The 19,905-nt window shown below is 35.6% G+C and overlaps 1 protein-coding gene across 3 annotated transcripts in view; it reads left to right on the top strand.

The window, feature by feature from the left end:
* ADGRB3 (adhesion G protein-coupled receptor B3) overlaps window positions 1-19,905 on the top strand; it is a 726,796-nt gene that overhangs the window by 325,592 nt on the left and 381,299 nt on the right. For all 3 annotated transcript variants that reach the window (XM_059400179.1, XM_059400180.1, XM_059400178.1), the window contains 2 exons: window positions 75-176; window positions 552-658. In XM_059400179.1, coding sequence (XP_059256162.1) covers window positions 75-176; window positions 552-658 — 209 coding nt within the window. The remainder of the gene's footprint in view (window positions 1-74; window positions 177-551; window positions 659-19,905) is intronic.

Genomic DNA, 19,905 nt, shown 5'->3' with positions numbered 1-19,905 from the left:
TGAGGACTGTTTATTGCCAATATTTAGAAAAACAAACACTGCTGGCATTCAACTCCCTCTGTTTCAAACTGCAGCACCTTATGAAATATGCCCAGAGGATTATCTGATGTCGATGGTGTGGAAAAGGACCCCCGCGGGTGACTTTGCATTCAACCAGTGCCCACTGAATGCCACAGGTAAAGTATCATGACCCACCGAAACCAAATTAGGATCGCCATCCACAAACAGCATGCTATGTTGGCTTATGAAGTCATCCTTTTGTCCTATATCCATCAATAAATCTGTCCAATAAGCAATCAATAATAAAGCAATTTTAGGAAAGTGCTTCATAGATGGAGCCAATGAAGAGACCTAGAAATTCTTGCAAATGCAATGGTTTCTCAGTGTGATTCACATGCACTATAAAAATAATCAATGTAATATTTTCATATGCAAGTCTTCTAAGGCAGGAAAATGTACAAACCCTTTAGTTCTTTAGCCTGCCTCCCAATTCTGTGATGCCTTCTAGCATCTCCGTTATAAAGCTTCTCTCTGTTCTTTGTGACACACAGGCACCACTAGCAGACGCTGCTCTCTCAGTCTTCATGGAGTGGCCTTCTGGGAACAGCCGAGCTTTGCAAGATGCATATCAAATGAGTACAGACACTTGCAGCATTCAGTAGGTGCAAAGCCAGCTTTAGTACTTGCTCTGTTTATTTTTTCCTAATGATCACTGTGTGAGAATTTAACCTTCTGCTTTATAATCAAATCAGCCAAAATCTCTGAAAAAATGCCTGAAGGAAAAAGTGATATGACAGAAAGCTAATTTTTATAAGTCAGTGCTAAACTGCTTCATTCCTAGGGTTTGGGTTTTTATGGTTTCTGCTATTTAAATGAAAGAATTCCTTGTCTAATGGGGACAAGTCGTGAGCAAAATTTGTTATTCAGTTTTTATCTATAGGAGTTACATTATGTATCATGATTAGCACAGATCCGTGTTGAATAGTATATAAGACTTACTTCAAAATACCATACATTTTAAAATTATATTCTTTTACATTTTATACTTAAGATATGATAAGCTGTGTCACTTAGGTATCAAATTTCTCACTGCATTTTGACGTTAAGATACTGAAAAAATGACAATGTTATTGCACCAGAGAAAATTAATTACTTGGAAAAGATGAAGTGGGCCAAATTAAAAAAAAAAAAAAAAGCCCCTCTGTTACCACACATCATTGAATTATTCACAAAATACGATGTGTGAATATTCTGAGCACAGATGAATTTCACTTGGTATTTTACAAGTGCAAGCCATTGTCATTATTGGAGACTGTTGTTATCTCATCCTGACAATTGGGAGGAACTCCATCAAGAAATAAACATTGAATAAACATTGTGGAGTTTATAATAATATGATCATGAGCCAGCTGGAAAGTTGAACATTGACAGGGTTGATGTTTAGTTAAAAAAACTTTAACTTTTGTTGTGCTTACGTTTTCCTTTAATTTTTTACTGGCACTCAAAAATACGCATAATTCTTAAAAAATAAAAAAACCCCAAAGAGGATTCTTGCTTGGGGATGGAGATTTAGCTCATACAATAATAATCCATATTGATGAAGCAAATATATTCGATTATCCAAACAAACAAACAAAAAAAAGTATTAAGGAAATCTGAAAACCAAATGTTAATATGTTTACTTATCAAATCAGTAATAGTAATTGATTAGATGAGTGTTTGACTACTTGGAGCCTTGTTCTTGTTATTAATATATATATATATATATATATATATGCACAGATACATACACATATGTGTGTTACACAGAAATACTGACATGTATGTCAGTTTATGCTGGCTACCCACAAATACCTCTGTTTAATAATATATATTTATGTGTATATTGGTAATTGATAATATTTCATTTCACTGAGCCTTATTTCTGTCAAAATTAAAATACATATTAATATATATACAGAATATAATATATAGCTTTGTTTCATAAAAGAAAATATAAGAATATGAAGTTATTTTATTAATAAGTGTAAATACTTAGACCAGTATATTTCAGAATAAAGATTAACCCAAAACTTCCTAATGAATTTAATTTTAATGAGTTTTAGATCCCCCTAATTGTAGACATTCGACTTTGTTTACTTGATCTTAATAATATCCATATTCAATTCCTGTTAATCCAGAGTAATGAATAGGAGTAATTGCATGTATTAAGTAAAACATAAGTCAATCCTTATGAATTTATTAATATGTAATGTCACATTTTTGCAGAAATTTTTTACTTTCTAAATTCAGTGTTTTATATAGTAATATTTAAATGAGTTTGTATTCTGTGAGTGCAGATCATCTGATAATGGACAGAAACAGAAACAACTGTGAAATAGAAGAATTGATCTCTAATTGTGAATTCCATAGAAATCATTCAATCAATAATTTGACAGCCAATATGTATCTGCCTTTTTTGTTTTTTAAAGATTTTATTTATTCATTTGACAGAGGGATATCACAAGTAGGCAGAGAGGCAGGCAGAGAGAGAGAGAGAGATAGGGAAAAGCAGGCTTTTTGCTGAGCAGAGAGCTCGAGCCCAGGACCCTGAGATCATGACCTGGGCTGAAAGCAGAGGCTTAACCCAGTGAGCCACCCAGACGGCCCTGTATCTGCCTTTTTGACTGGCATACATTAATCAGATGCATGATACTGTAGATAAAAAGCAGTCTTAGTATATTCAGCTCCTACCAAGTACTAGGCACTCACCTGGGCACTTTGATAAACCAGCTTCAGTGCTCACAAGAAGCAAGGTGGGTATCCCTGCATTGGTTTGCATATAGAGAATCTGAAAATCTACAGGGGAACAATCCAGTTTTGTCAGGCAAAGAATGGAAGTTGTGTCCAGGTACAATTGCTACAAAGCTTCATGTATTTTTTTTTTAAAGATTTTATTTATTTATTCGGCAGGTAGAGATCATAAGTAGGCAGAGAGGCAGGCAGAAAGAGAGAGAGGAGGAAGCAGGCTCCCTGCTGAACAGAGAGCCCGATGCGGGGCTCCATCCCAGGACCCTGGGATCATGACCGGAGCTGAAGGCAGAGGCTTTAACCCACTGAGCCACCCAGGCGCCCCCAAAGCTTCATGTATTTTCTAGAGGCCATGCTACCTCCTGAACTTTCGATTTAAAACAATGTGCCCTAGATTCTGGTAGTGAGGGCAGGTTCAAGCTTTGTGTTTTACAGAAAAGTCATATGATCTCAATTCTTAGTTTATTTGAAGTTACTAGCATCATCTTAACATCTCTGGAGATTTTATGGAAGAACAGATGACATACTATATACTGTTGAAATGTTTACAAATTCTAAAGAATTTTGTAACCATGAGGTATTAATACCTACGTGTACAGAAAATACATTTAGTTAAAATATTATCTCAAAAAGAGTAAAATTTTAGAACTCAACATTTTATTAATGTGAACTGTACATGTGGAAAAATGTAAATAAAGACAGATGAAGTAGATAGGTAGAAAGATGAGTGGATAGATAGGTGTATATATAAGATTGATGTCACATGTATTTTCACACACAAATTATGTTTAAACAGACATACAGAAATATACACACGATTGTATATGCTTACATACACACATCTAGTACTTGCCTACGGATCATGTCCCTATTTGGGAAAGTATAGGACCAATCTGTGCCTTAAATAATGGTTACCTAATACTTTGACTTAATCATGTGTATTCTAAGTAAAGTCCATTGGAGATGGAAGTGAACCCAGCTTTCCTTACTCCTGTTGCTTCTCATGCTTTGTCTGAGTAGCAAAGCTAGGTAGTGCTTGTGCTAAAGAACAGTTCTGATACCCACAAGTTCTAAAATTACTTTGCAGACTCTGTATCTTCTTCTTTAGTAGAATTTACTATTTCACAATTTAATTGTTCTATTTTCTTTGAAAGGTTTCATTTTGTGCCCCCCTCTCTAATTGTAAAGCTCATTAAATATTAATTGTTACCTACTATGAAATTATAGTCATAAACTAAGTTTGAAATGACATTTCATCATCAGTTAAAACATTAGTTGAGTATGTTCTATGAATTCTCTTAATTATAACCCAATTGAAGTAGACAGAATGGGGTGGTTAATCAGTATAATATATAAAATCATTAATCCATTACACTGAACATTTAGTTTGAATTCTTTGAGGACAGAAACCATGTTGTTGTTTTTTTTTCTTTTAATCTTTATTTATCTAGTGACTAACACAGTGCTAAGCATATACTAAATATTCCATAGATGCTTTTAAAGAATGACTCTGCCACTTTTCTAATCAGTAGAAGCACCCTGGCAGCTGGAGGGTTCTCAGGTGATACACCAGACTTAATGTTCATGAATTTTAACCACGTGAAATTAGTAAGTATTATCCCTCATGTGCAATTTTCCTAGCCCAAAAATATCTAGAAATGTGGAGTGATTGATGACATTATTTTATGAAATTATTTGGCCATTGCAGAGGAATTTCAATAAGGTAATAATCATGAAGTTGTTTGAAACTTTATAAGGTACAAAATTTAACATGATCCAACTGTTATTCAAAAAAGACAAGTCACAAATGAATGCACACAATTTTAGAACATTGAGGGTAGAAGAATAATAAAGTGTAGTAGGATTCTTGAAATTTTCATATTTTCTCATATGTTAATATTTCCTTTAATTTCTGGGATATTTTCTGAATCTTAGACCAAATAAAGTACAAATAATTTTAAAGCCTATTGAGAAACAGGCACAGGAGTCAGACGAATTTTCTTGTTACTCATAAAGTTCTTTGAAGAAGAAGGATGAATATTGTGGCCAAAGTGAGGCTAGATCTCCCTGGATTAAATAAACAGATCCCCCTGTGTCTGGTATACCTGGACAGTCACAGACAGCCTCTTCTTACCCCCATCCCTCCTCTCTGTCTCTCTGTCTGTCTGTCTCTGGTTCTCTCCCCCCTCTATTTTACACATATGCAGATACATGCTTACACATATATACATGCATACACATGCGCACACACACACACGCACCTACTCCTGAAGTGATAAATTGCGTAGAACAAACGGGATACATACTCTGTGTGTAGAGCGTTCGAAAGCAAAATTTGAACAAAGCATACCAATACCTTTTCCTAAATCCATCAGGCGTATGTCATTCCTCCTTCCCTGGAGATGAGTGAGTGAGTGAGTGGGACTGAGAAAGGTCAAAGACATTGCTCTAGTAAAAGTCCTTCCTTATGAAGTCATTGTCCCTTAAAACCTCTTTTCTATTTTTCAAACCTTCATTTAACAAACAAGTAAATATGGAATTAGGAGCAGTAGCCTGGTCATCAAAAGGTTGATTTTGTGGTCAGGGATGTCAAAAAGCGTGAATCCTACTTTGAGGACTTTGTTTCTCTTATTTTCCTCTACTTCTATCGTTGGATTATTAGGTTAGAGAGACAAAGTTAGAGCTATCTTCCTTTAGGGGAAGCTTGAGGGAAGAGAGAGGGAAAGAGACCCAGAGGGACAAAGGCAAAGAGAGACAGAGAATAGATGTTTTTTTTTTTTTTTTTTCTACATATTCCCTACCTTCCAGGTGAATTTTGCTCCGTTGCAACAAAACTCTTCACATGTTACAGTTTTTGGCCAATACCTCCTTGCATAAGTACCCAGCACACTGCATAAAGAGTAGAATATTTTTAATTTTTTTATTTACTTAATTTTAATTTCAATATAATTAATATACAGTGTTATTTTAGCTTTAAGAGTAGTACTATATAGTGATTCAGGGAGGATAATACATTTTATTACTGCAGCTAATTTAGAGGAAAGGAAGACAATAGCCACCATAGTTTTTGCTTACAACAGATATTTATTGAGCCAAAAAATATGAAAGTCTTGTTTTTTTCATAAGTAGTTAAGAAACAAAGAGCCCAATACTATGGTCCAGCCAGCCAGGAGAACTAGCGGATGATTTTTGTTTTCAATTAGTCATTAATTAAGTGGAGCTAAGTGAGTCTGAGATAGGGGAGTTACTTGTTCTGCTAGCTTTTTGTAATACAGTATGGTTGGAACACAGCAGATGATAGTGAAAGCAGGGAGAAGAAGCTAAATCAGAAGTTTCTTAATCCTGGGTGAACATTATAATTGCATGGGAATTCTTAAAAACACCAGTGATGAGGTCACCTTAGGCCAATAAAATGGAATTGTTACCATAGTACACATTTAGTAAATGTAAGCTATTATCATTACTAATTACAACATTAATTCAGTATTCATAAACATATATATATAATTACATCGTCCTCTCTTGGAAGAACGTGGACACCCTCATTTTAAGTACTAATGGACTTCTTTTTTGTTCTTGTTGCCAATTTTCAAAGTTGTCAGCATACTCACTGCCAGAGCTCAGATAGTCTTTGCAAAACTCAACAATGCCAAGGAGAAGCTCAAGAACATTATTTCCTTTTAAATGGACTGAAGCCTTTTACTTTTTATTCAGGATCAAATGTTGAAGTTTTAGGATCTGAGTTCAACCTCACAATTCCAGAGAATTTAGCATGTGGTCCTGAATAAAATTATGAGTTCACTAAGTGTTCAGCAAATGACAATAACTCACATTTATTGAATCCTGTCTACCATGAAGGAGCTGATGGGGGAGAAAAGGAAGTAAAATGTTAACTAAATTTTAATGTTCTAAGCAATTCATATGCCAAAGTTCACAGTTTAATATATTTCAAGAAGATAGTGAATATTTAGGCTTTACATCCCATATGGTCGCTCTTCTAACTATTCAATTCTGTTGTAGCACAAGAACAGCCATAAACAATGAGTAAACATGATGGTGTTCCAGTAAAACTTTACACAAAAACAAGCAATGGGCTGGATTTGGCCCACAGGCTATATAGTTCACTAACTCTTGATCTAGATTACACATTTGTTAATGGTTTTTGTTTGTTTATTTTATCTTATTTTTTAAGATTTCAACTCTTTTAGAATTCTCCATCGAAGAATGGACCACAGTCATTTTAAATTACTTATCAAAGTGAAATCTAATATCTGGATAATTTGTGAATGGGATTATTTTATCAGTCACATCATCTGGCATATCTTCTAATTTTTATTAAATGCCAGACATTGTGTAAAACACATGTAGGGTTTTTAGACAATGTCAATGTCCACCAAAAGCATTTCTCCTTTTTTTTTTTTTTAAATCCAGATACAGTGAGGAGCTGATACTTCAATGCAGTTGAGAGTTGATCTGGGTTGAGGTGATTTGCATTTTAGTAAGACTACCTCTGCTTAGTCCTTCTTCTTCCACTGTGTGTCTTTTTTCTTTTTTTTAAAGATTTTCTTTCTATCTTTCTTTCTTTCTCTTAAAGACTTATTTATTTGACAGAGATCACAAGTAGGCAGAGAGGCAGGCAGAGAGAGAAGAGGAAGCAGGCTCCCCGCTGAGCAGAGAACCCGATGCCGGGGCTTGATCTCAGGACCCTGGGATCATGACCTGAGCCGAAGGCAGAGGCTTTAAACCACTGAGCCACACAGGCGCCCCCACTGTGTGTCTTAAAGGCTTTGGATGGAAAGCCTATGTTTGCCTATTCCATCAGCACTGAGAAACTGTAGAAGATCCAGTTCTCTCCTTCAAGAGGTACCAACCAGCTCAATACTTGAGCTTTCTTTCCAAGCAACTTCAAAATTTTTTCCAAATGCATACTTACAAAGATGGAGAAAATTATACTCTGCATTTTAGAAGTTTTCATCCTAGCTTCTCAACTTTTTATGCATTTCAAAAACTTAGTAAAATATCTCATGGAGAAAAAATTCCAGTAAGATTTTTAGGGACTCTCAAATTTCCAATACATTTTTCTAGTGCTAGGCAAATAAAGACATTAGTTTCTCTTTCTTCATTAGAGGTCCTCTTCCAGGGTTACACCTGCCCCTCACTTCTTGCCCAGATTTAGCAACACCTCTGCCATCACTAAAATTGTTGGTTACCTTAGAAAGGCTCCCCTTTTTCTGGAAATTTAGTTTATCTCATCCATAGCTATGTGATACTCTAGGGAGTATGGTTTTTGTAATTTATATGGATTTTTCTAGTTTTAGTGGCAAAATCATCAGCCTTAAAGGAATTACTGTACTAAACCAGTAAATTTTAATTGTATTATAAAAAAAAGAAAAAATCTCTTAAATACATAGAATAGTATTTCCTGGGGAATTTTAAGGTAGTCCACTATAAGGATACATAATGAAATACTTCTCAAGTTATACTTTACTTCATTTTTTTTTTAAACTGACAATATATTACTGATTATGTCTATAAGAACCCAAAAGAATTTAGGATTATCCCAGGTTACAGATTTAGTGTGACTTAGAGATGAAATGTTAGGGTTAGTTTTAGCAGCTGAAATTCACTGACTTGAAATTTATTCATCAGATGATTTAATAAAATATACTTTATAGTGAATTAGGCTAATGTCAAAAGAAAAAGAAACAAAGGGAAAGTGTATCTTATTATTCAATCTTTCACCTATCCATTCAATTACCCATTAACTTATTCTACAAATCCTACTGACCTTTATGTGCAACAGAATGCAGGGACCTAAAGATAGAACTTGAATGTGACACTCACAAATGCAAATAGAGTAGACAAGAAATGATATATAATTACACATTGTGGTATGCCGGAGGAAATTAACCAAATACCAACATAGGAAATAAAGTTTGGGGACTGCTTTAGATAAGAAAGTCAGAGAGGTCTCTGTGGAGAAATGACATTTAAAGCTGTGGCCTGAAAAATGAGATGGATCTGGGCATTCAAAGAGTGAAAAGAATGAGTGTGTCAGAGAATAAGAATGCCTTCCATTTGAGGGAATAGCATTTGGAAAATCTTCGAAGTCTTTATGTAAGTGAAAGATGATCTAGTTGCCAGAGGTATTGAGCAAGAAGAGAATGTCATGAGATGAAGTTGGAGAGCTATGTAGGAAAAAATAATTCTATGCCTTAAAGACCTTTGCTAAGAGTTCGAATTTTATTCTAAATGCAATGGGAATCCATTAATAGTAAAGAGCGATGTGACTCATTATAATTAAAGAGGGTCATATGGTGTTCTATGGAGAATAGGCTATAGGGTAGCAGAACTGGAACCTGTCAAGCCTGCTGCAGTAATCCAGATGAGAGATCATGTTATCCTTCATTAAGGTTGAGTGAACACATTTGGCTGATGGGAATGTCATTTTCTGAAATGAGGAAGGCAGGACAATAAAGAACAGTGTGAAGCAGGTGTACTTAGGGGTTGCCAAAAGTTCTATTATACTGAGGCTTTAAATAAAGAACTTAGAGTGCAGCTAGTCAGTTTAGTTGTGATTTTTCTCCAGCACAGTTGAGCTGCTTGGATGCAGGTGCAGAGAAGGCATTTGGTGGAGCTAAAACGTTTTCCGAAGACCAGAAGTATCAACAAGCAGCACCTGGGAACTTGTTAGAAATGCAGAATCTGAAACTATGTCCCAGACCACCTTAATCAGAATCTGCATTTTGAAAAGCTCCCTCTGTGACTCATTGACTCATGTGTACATTAACGTTTGAGAAGCACAGGGATAGATTTTATCTAAGGTTGAATTTCTGGCAGAGGAATGCAAAGAAGTAAAATGGTAACCAATGTAAAAAAAATTAAAACATAAAGAAGGAAAAGTTTTGGTGGATGAATGCAAAAAATTTAAATGATTGCTAGCCAGTTTACATACCACAGGATATACATCTGTTAGGTGATACCTAGTTTTCCTCTTCTGGGCACATGGGAGGATTGTGTTACTTCACTCCTTGAAGTTAGGTATACACGTGTGATTAGAACTGTCCAACTGGTTCTGTAAGGAAGTGGTCTTTGTCATGTTTGGGCTGAGAATGCTGTTGCCAATGCAAAATCTTTCAACCTCCATCACCCCAAACCCCTGAATGACTATGATGAACAGAGACTTCCTGATGACCTGAGTTACATATATATAGTGTGAGTGAGAAATGGATTTTTATTGTTTTTAGGCACTTATATTTTAAAATTGTTTATTATTACGGCATAATCTATCCCATTCTGACTCATACAGTATCACAAGAACTAGGAAGTTTAAGTAATGGAAATATAATTGAAAAAGCCATAGAGAAATACTGGGTTACTTAATGCTCTGTCTCCCATTTAGGTGGTTCCTGAAAATTTGGGTCCCAGTCTGTGACTATTTTATACAGCTTTGAACTCAAGGAACAGGCTCTAATTCTATCTCCTAGGTCAGAATATTAATAAGAGCTTCAGTCTGATTTGATGTTAAGAAAGGAAATCTTAGCTAACTATGTCCCTTGCTCAAGAATTGTACTTTTGACTAATTCTAGCCTCTCTGAAATTAAAGCTAATTCCAGTGTGTGTGTGTGTGTGTGTGTGTGTGTGTGTTTCCTTTTAGGTAAATTTACTATATTCTCATAAATTTATAGGTTTTACAGGGAGATAGTGTATAGTGCATAGTGTATAGCTAACTGACTTTTCTTCATCAGTTTTCTTCATGACTCAGTTTATTCTTTTAACAATAAACTGGAATCCTCAAGTTTATGGCATCCTGCCTCTCACTTCAGGAATTCCTGGGGCAAGAACCAGGGTACCAAATACCCATGGCCAAGGGTTCTTTTTCCTGGGTTCTGTGCAAAACATACATAATTCCTGCAGGAGGTTTCTGGACTAAATCTTTCCATCAATTTGTCTCCAGACAAGAATTGTCTTTTCAAATTTGAACCTCGAGCCCTCGAACAGCTCTAACATGAATGCAAGGTTTTTTTATATCAGATATAGGGAAAATTAAGAACCATTAATAGAGTAGAACAAAGGGTATGCTTTCTTTTCTATATGGGATGATCTCTTTCCTAGAGACACCAGATAGATCTGTAAATAATTTAATACCATCATCTAATGAATGACTTTGGTCTTAGATAACTGATAGTTATAACCTGAAGCAAAAATATGTACTTAGATTATTATTTTATGAAAAGAAGTTTCTTGTATAATTATCTTTTAATTGAAGTCACTTAGAGCTGTGAGAACCTTTAAAATACCTTACAGATGGACTGTAGGAGTTGATGCTGAAAATAATATATAAATATATGATGTTTAAAGTGTGTCATTTGCACAAAATGACTACGATAAACCTTTTTTTAGGATTCACACAATAGAGACAACTGTGGCTGGCAGTAGGAGGCATAGAGTGAAAAGAATAAGGTTATTTCAGAAACACACCTACTCTTTAAACCATGACCCTCACCATATCTGTCTATATAAAGAACAAGAAGGCTTAATCCAGAACTATAAAAAGCAACTATTTTTAGAATTCAGTTTTTTTTTTCTTTTCACTGTCGATCTTGTCAACAGTATTAAATGTGAATGACACAGAAACTTTTAAGACTTGCCCTTTGGAACAAAGATGGTTACAGAGTGCTGCCATTGAGCAGACTAAATTACTGATAATTATAATTTTTAAAGGAAATACCAAAATTATAAACCTGAAGTACTTCAGTGACTAAATTTAAAAAATTAGAAAATACAGCCCCGGGAAATAGAATCCTTGATATATCCATGGGAATTTTTCCCTCCACTTGAATAAACTACTTACAAAGTCTTTTATAGAGCCACCTGGGTGGCTCAGTCGGCTAAGCATCTGCCTTCAGCTCAGGTCATGATCTCACGGTCCTGGGATCGAGCCCACTTTGGGCTCCTTGCTCAGTAGGGAGCCTGCCTCTCCCTTTCCCTACTGCTCGTGCTCTCTCTTGTTCACTCTCTCTCAAATAAATAAAATCTTAAAAAAAAAAAAAGAAAGAAAGAAAGAAAAAGTCTTCTACAGATATTGGTAAATGGCTTTAGGAACATTTACACACTCAATTCCAAATAATGACTATTACTCAAATAATTGGCAGTACCTCAACAACTTGGGAAGTTGCTTCCAGTCTCTTCTTTCTTGTATTCTTTTTTCATATGAAAAAAGATTTAGTATCTCTTTAAAACAAACATGATTAAGAATGATTTTTAAATATCTAAGCATTTTGACAGTTTCTAGCAGTTAAGCATGTAGTGGTTAAGAGCAGGAACTCCGAAATCTACTACTTGAACTTAAATCTTAGTGCAATTCCAGAGGTAAACAATCCTGGGGAATGCAGTTCAACACACTAAGTTGATACTCTCACCTGTAAAATATGAATAATTATGGCACCTCCAACAGTTGTTTTAAAAATCAAATGAGATCATTCATGTAAAAATTTTATCCCATACTTGCCAGTTAATAAGTTCTCAATAACTCCTTTATCATAGTTTCAATTTTTGTTTTTGTTCTAAAAGGTAGCAGTTATAGAACTATAACTATAGTTGTTTAAAATTTCTGAAATCATTTTCCTTTTTATATAATTTCATATCTTTTAAAAGGCAGTTGTGTCAGGGGATGTACAATTTCCCCATTTTTATATATTTCATTGTTTTGAATCATCATGGACTGTTATATTTTTACCTTGTCAGCTAGTGAGGTTGATAGCTAGAGAAGGGAAAAATCCTTCTGTAGCTTCAGTTTAATTTAGCAAACCCTTTGAGCAGGTACCTTTGTGTGCAGACAGTAAGATATAAATTACAGGGGACACATAGTTGAATAAGAAAGTGCAAGCCCTTTAGGAGTTTATGATCTAGTACAATAGATAAGATAAGAACACAAACACTATAATAATGTAAGATAGAGCAAGATTACTTCTTTGAGGCTTGAATCCAGAGATCATATCATGATTGTAGTTATCTGAGAAGAATTCAGGAAAGAGGAAGAAAAGATAACAATTTAACAAGTATATTTGGAGGGAACACTTAAAGTTTCAGAAGAGCCTAAGTCAGGGAGCAAAGGCAGGATCCATGGACTTTCTTTGGGAGATGGTGAGTAGTTCAGTATGGTTGGTATTAGGATCCTATAACAATAGTGGAACAGTGGGACAGACCAAGCTAACACTTCACAGATCATACTGACTTTTGTATAAACTACAACAAGATATATTTGCAAATATTGCATTGCAGCGTGGCTCAAAAGAAAGATAGGGAGATTTTTAGATACAAGAAATTTGGAAGAAAAAGAAAGCCTAACTCGAGCTATAGGTGAGAGTTGATGATTCAGCAACCTATGAGAGTTTCAGATTATGTGTGAGTTCTAGGTGCTGGAGCCTAAGATTCTAAAGCCCTTTTGGAGATACTGACCAGAGCCCCCACCCAATGAGCAGTGAGGGGGGTCTTAGCCCCCTAGCCCCTATTCCCCTGCAGTGAGCTGGCACTCTTTTTTTTTTTTTTTCAGTGTTCCAAGATTCGTTATTTATGCACTACACCCAGTGCTCCATGCAATATGTGCCTTCTTTAATACCTACCAGTAGGCTCACCTAACTCCCCACCAACTCTCCTCCAAAACCCTCAGTTTGTTTCTCAGAGTCCACAGTCTCTCGTGGTTCATTTCCCCTTCCAATATCCCCCAATTCATTTTTCCTTTCCTTCTCCTAATGTCCTCCATGTTATTCCTTATGCTCCACAAGTATGTGAAGCCGTATGATAATTGAATCTCTCTGCTTGACTTATTTCATTCAGCATAATCTCCTCCAGTCCCATCCATGTTGATACAAAAGTTGAGTATTAATCCTTTCTGATAAAGGCATAATTCTCCATAGTATATATAGACCACATCTTCTTTATCCATTCGTCTTTTGAAGGGCATCTTGGCTCTTTCCACAGTTTGGTGACTGTGGCCATTGCTGCTATGAACATTGGAGTCCAGATGGCTCTTCTTTTCACTACACCTGTATCTTTGGAGTAAAGACCCAGTAGTACAATTGTAGGGTCATAGGGAAGCTCTATTTTTAATTCCTTAAGGAATCTCTGCACTGTTTTCCAAAGTGGCTGCACTGACTTGCATTCCTACCAATAGTTTAAGAGGGTTCCCCTTTCTCCATATCCTCTCCAACACTTGTTGTTTACTGTCTTGTTGATTTTGGCCATTCTGACTAATATAAGGTGGTATCTCAATGTGGTTTTTGATTTGAATCTCCCTGATGGCTAATGATGATGAACATTTTTTCATGTGTCTGTTGGCCATTTGTATGTCTTCTTTGGAGAAGTGTCTGTTCATGTCTTCTGCCCATTTTTTTGACATGATTATCTGCTTTTTGAGTGTTGAGTTTGAGGAGTTCTTTACAGATCTTGGATATCAGCCCTTTGTCTGTAGTGTCATTTGCAAATATCTTCTCCCATTCTGGGGGTTGTCTCTTTGTTTTGATGACTATTTCCTTTGCTGTGCAGAAGCTTTTGATCTTGATGAAGTCCCCAAAGTTCATTTTCTCTTTTGTTTCCTTTGCCTTTGGAGACATATCTTGAAAGAAGTTGCTGTGGCTGATGTTGAAGAGGTTACTGCCTATGTTCTCCTCTAGGAGTCTGATGGATTCCTGTCTCACATTGAGGTCTTTTATCCATTTCAAGTTTATCTATGTGTATGGTGTAAGAGAATGGTCAAGTTTCATTCTTCCACACATAGTTGTCCAATTTTCCCAGCACCATTATTGGAGAGACTGTCATTTTTCCACTGTATATTTTTTCCTGTTTGCTGAAGATTATTTGATCAAAGAGTTGTGGGTCCATATCTGGGTTCTCTACTCGGTTCCACTGGTCTATGTGTCCGTTTTTGTGCCAGTACTGCTGTCTTGGTGATCACACCTTTGTAATAAAGCTTGAAGTCAGGCAACATGATGCCCCCAGTTTTGTTTTGTTTCATTTTGTTTTGTTTTGTTTTGTTTTCCAACATATCCATAATAATGCGGGGTCTCTTCTGGTTCCATACAAATTTTAGGATTGTTTGTTCCAGCACTTTGAGAAATGCCGGTGGAATTTTGATTGGGATGGCATTGAAAGTATATATTGCTCTAGGCAGTATAGACATTTAACAATGTTTATTCTTCCAATCCATGAGCATGGAATGCTTCTCCATCTTTTTGTGTCTTCTTCAATTTCTTTCATGAGTGTTCTGTAGTTCCTCGAGTACAGATCCTTTACCTCTTTGGTTAGGTTTATTCCTGGGTACCCGTTGTGGTGAGATACTGAAGACCTAGACCAGCATGCATCTCTTTCCTATAGGTAAGAAGGACAGATGTGAGAAACAATACATAGCTAAGATTCAGAGGGCTTAGAAATTGAATATGGGAAAATAAGGGCTAACTGTCACTGAATATCTTTTATCTAAATATCCTCAGCTTTGTATTAATCCTTCACAACAAACATATAATGACATTTGTTTCTTTTCACAGACAAATCAGAAAATCCTAGGGGAATGACAATTTGTCCAGTGGCCTATGTGGTAAATAGTAGAACCACAATTTAAATCCAGGTTTTGTGACTCCAGTGGTTTCTTAAAATTAATATACTAATAAGATTTCCAGAGACAATGCTTAGTAGGTAATTGTTGAGTTTAATTTGCAATTTAAAGAATTGTGGGTTTTAGATCAGATTTCATACTTCTGATTTTGATTTTGAAGAGAAACAGAAAGAAGACAGTAGTTGAAGGGAAAGTAGTAGTATTTAAATAAGATACACTGTGTCAGGCTGTATTTTTATGAGAGGGAAAGATTGAGGAGGATTGGGTGGGATTCAAAATCATAGACCTAACCATAGACTTCAATCATAAAATCACAGAGATAAAAACAAGACAGGTGAAGTGGAAGTAAAGGACAATTTGAAATGGAGAACAGGTAAGGTGAGCAAACCCAATCTGAATTCTATTTCTTCATCCAGAAAAGAGAAAAAACAGTCCATCAGATAAACAGGGATTGGTCATTCTAGAAATAGCAAAAGTGTAGGCTTAAGGTAAGGAGAGAAACTCCCACAGTCTACTTGTGTTGTAGAAGGAAGATCAAGAACCTGGAATTGTTTTTCAACTAAACATGTTCTGGATGGCTGTCTGTCTCAACCGAACACTCTTTATACCCTTTATAAATGCCACCAACAGTCTATACTCATGTGTACAAATACTACAAGATATTTGTTCTGGGTGCTTTTCAATGACAGTGCCGGGAAGGATACTAATTAGTGCCAATTGTGAAAGCTGGTGGTGTGATGGGGCACCTGTCTGCAAAGGGCTGGGCTGAGAACAACTCATTTCACAGAAGCCTGCTAAGCAGCTGTCAGATGGCAATGACGTTAATTTACTACCGACTCGGGCTGCATTTGATGCTGACCCAGGCATGAAAGACTGCTTTTTTCTAGCTCTGATTAGTTGAGCCATCCACTGCCTTCTGTACAATTTTTATTGCAAATAGAATACGTGACTGTTTTATTCCGCAAGATTTAAGTCAGTGTTCTGTTTTTGTTTGAGGGGAAGGATACGTTAGATCTGTGCAGGTAAAATCCCTCATGTTCTAGATGGAGGCAGGGGTTGCCAAAATAATGGAGCTCTTCTGAAGTAGTTTGATGATGTTTACCTTGGCAGCTGTTACTTACATTCTGTTTCTAATGGAGAACATTCAAGTCCTCTGAAGCTCTGAGTATCACAGCTGTGATCTGTACGGCCAGCACAAAACTGAAGACTGAGTTTTATGACTTTTTTTTTTTTAGGTTGACCCTATCAGTCTCATTTCTCTTTGCGACTTTCCTCACACTGTATCTACTGGACAGGACACTTTTCAGGCCAGAAGCTACACTGTCTCTTTAAGTCAGAAGGTTTCTTTATTTCATGCAGTTTGATACCAATGTTTTCTAAGTTTTCTAAGTTGATAAACACGCTAGTACAGCTTTCAAGTGTGCCTTACTTAATCCTATGACCTAATATAAACATAGAAGGACATTGGCATATTCATTCATTTATTTATTCAACATACTAGAAAGTTCTCTAGGTGCAGGGAATGTAACAGAAAAAAAAAAAAGTCTTTCTCACAAGGCTTATATTCTAATGGAAGAGGACAGAAAACATATAAGCCAAGAGACAGATACACAATTGTTAGTAAGGCTGAGCACAATGAAGAAGGGTAAATTGATTGAGAATGACAAGGAGACCATTTTGTGTAGGGAGTCAGGTAAGACCTCTCTGAGGAAATGACAAAAAACAAACGAACAAACAAAAACTTGTGGATTTCTGTGGGAAGACTCTTCCAGAACAAAGGAAATGCTAGTTCAAGGGCCCTGAAGTGGACATGCACTTAATGTACAATGAATGAAGAGATAGGTGTTGAAAGTCTCCAAGAAATAAATCATCTCTGTCTGTGATGACGCAAGCTTTCCGGTATGCAGTAGCTGTACTCACTCTGTTATGCTTGCATGAGCTCATCTGAAGTTAAAAAGAAAAGAAAAGAAAAAGATTAAAAAGAAATTTTAACTCTATAGGCATATTTTTTCTAATCTTACAAGAGACATGGTAAACTGAGTCTCTGATGGGTCCAATGACATAAATAATAATTTGAAACATTTAAATAAAAATCTAGACAGCTATGGCTCCAAAGCCCTTTCCACTGTATTACATTACAAAGGTATAATTAGGACATCATAACTGAAATGCACTCTAACAAACTTTTACTCTACTGCATTCTAAGGCTGTGGCATGGAACCTACCCTCAAGATTCAGAAAGACTATTGGCACAGAAAGACATACAGGCAAACATACTTCAGTGTGATAGCATGATGTGTGTAAGATAAGAGAGCACAAGGAATGAACCCATTAACTCTGTTTAAATATTTAGGACAACCAGGAATAAATATGAGTGGTATATAAACATGGGCTAATGTGAGGGAGGAGGGTGAACGATTCAGTGCACAAACATGAAGTTATGGAACACATGACCTGAACAGAAAATTGCAAATAGTTATCAATAGCAGAACTGGAGTTCAACTTGGTAGTACATATCTTCTTTGCAAACCAGCTGCCTTTTACTCTGAGGGTCAGTCCTTTCCGATCGCCCAGTATCATGATTAAATATGTTAATGATATTCCACAGCAAGGTCCATTGAAATTTTAGATATGCAAAGGCTAGATCATTATGCCGTCCAATCCTTGGGGCTTTAGTCAGTGGTCAGTCACTGCCACTGAGGACAGAGGAGGAGAATAATGAAAGAATAAAATAAGAAGAAATAAAATGTCTAAATCTGTTATTTTTTTTAGCATAACATAATGGAAATACAGTTTATCTCTGAAGAAGTTTATTTTATCAAAATATTTTTAGAGAGAGTTTTAGAGGCTAAAGAAAAGTAACATCTGAAGTGCCAAGATAATTTGTAACATTTTTTTCAACTAATTCATAACTTTTGGATTAGTTCAGATTGATTGCATACTTTAAAGGATTTGTTGTCATATTTCTTAATGGGAAATTGATAATTACAGTTATTATACATTAACCTTTCTATTTCAATAATTTCTGGTGTGTTAGTTCTTTCTTATTTCATACCCTTTTGAAAATTTAATCTTATCACAACTTTACTAGTGGAATGATATTGACCTTTTAGTAAACAAATAAAAATATAATGGATCATTGCTATCTCCTTACCTTTTCTTACTTTGCTGTTATACCGCATTGTTAAGTGTTGTTCTTCCCTTGAGATGTGAGATAAGCAAATATGACAATTGGTGGCAGATTTCTCTGGCCATCAAACTAATTTAAGCTTTGCATCTTAATTGTTCATTCTGCTGCTGAAGATATCACTAAATTTTTTGGGGTTATTTTGTTTTATTGTTATTGTTTATTTATTTTTTAAGTAAAGCTAATGTAACCTAGCTTTTATTTGAAGATGTCATAGTACATCTCTAAAACTTAGAGCATTTTCTTAAGCTAAAATTTTCATAACTTTTTTTTGCTGTTATATAAAGATGTGTTTATTTTAAAAGGTAAGACAAAAATTACTAAGCTCACTTTATTAAATAAAAATGGATCTGTTTTTTGTTTTAATTCCAGTATAGTTAATGTATAGTGTTATGTTAGTTTCAGGTGCACCATATAGTGATTCGATAATTCTATGATTGCTTAGTGCTCCTCATGATAAGTGTACTCTCAATAGCCTTCACCTATTTCACCTATCCCTTACCTACCTCCCATCTGATAACCATCAATTTTTTTCTGTATAGCTAAGAGTCTGTTTTTCAGTTTGTCTCTTTTTTCTTTATTAGTTTTGCTTCTTAAATTCCATGTATGAGTAAAATCATACAGTATTTGCCTATTTCTGACTGCTTTATTTCATTTAGCATTTTACTCCCTAGATCTATCCATGTTGTTGCTAATGGCAAGTAATATTGCATTATATAAATATACCACATCTTTATCCATTCATCTATCAACAGATACTTGGGATGCATCCGTAATTTGGTTATTGAAAATCATGTTGCAATAAGCATAAAGTTGCATATACCCTTTTGAATTAGTGTCTTCATAGACTTTGGGCAGATACCCAGTAGTGCAATTACTGAACCATGGGGTATTTCTATTTTATTGTTTTTTCGGGGTTTTGTTTGTTTGTTTGTTTTTATTTTTGTTTTTTTGAGAGAGAGAGAGAAAGGGAGAGCACGAGTGGGAGAGGCAGTGAGAAAGGGAGATAAAATCTCAAACAGACTTCTTACTGAGTGTGGAACCCAATACAGGGCTCAATCTCAGGACCCTGAGATCAGGACCTGAGCTGAAGCTGAGTTGGATGATTAACCAACTGAACCAGCCAGGTGCCCATGGTATTTCTATTTTAAATTTTTTCAGGAAACTCCGTACTGTTTGCCACAGTGGCTATGCCAGTTTGCATCTGTGTTCCTTTTTCTCCACATCCTCATCAATACTTACTGTTTCTTGTGTTTTTTATTTTAGCCATTCTGACAGGTGTGAAGTGATATCTCAGTATGGTTTTAATTTACAT

The sequence above is a fragment of the Mustela nigripes genome, chromosome 5, assembly GCF_022355385.1.
Source record: "Mustela nigripes isolate SB6536 chromosome 5, MUSNIG.SB6536, whole genome shotgun sequence".
In the NCBI taxonomy this organism is placed as follows: domain Eukaryota; kingdom Metazoa; phylum Chordata; class Mammalia; order Carnivora; family Mustelidae; genus Mustela; species Mustela nigripes.
This window is presented reverse-complemented; position numbering and strand designations above follow the sequence as displayed.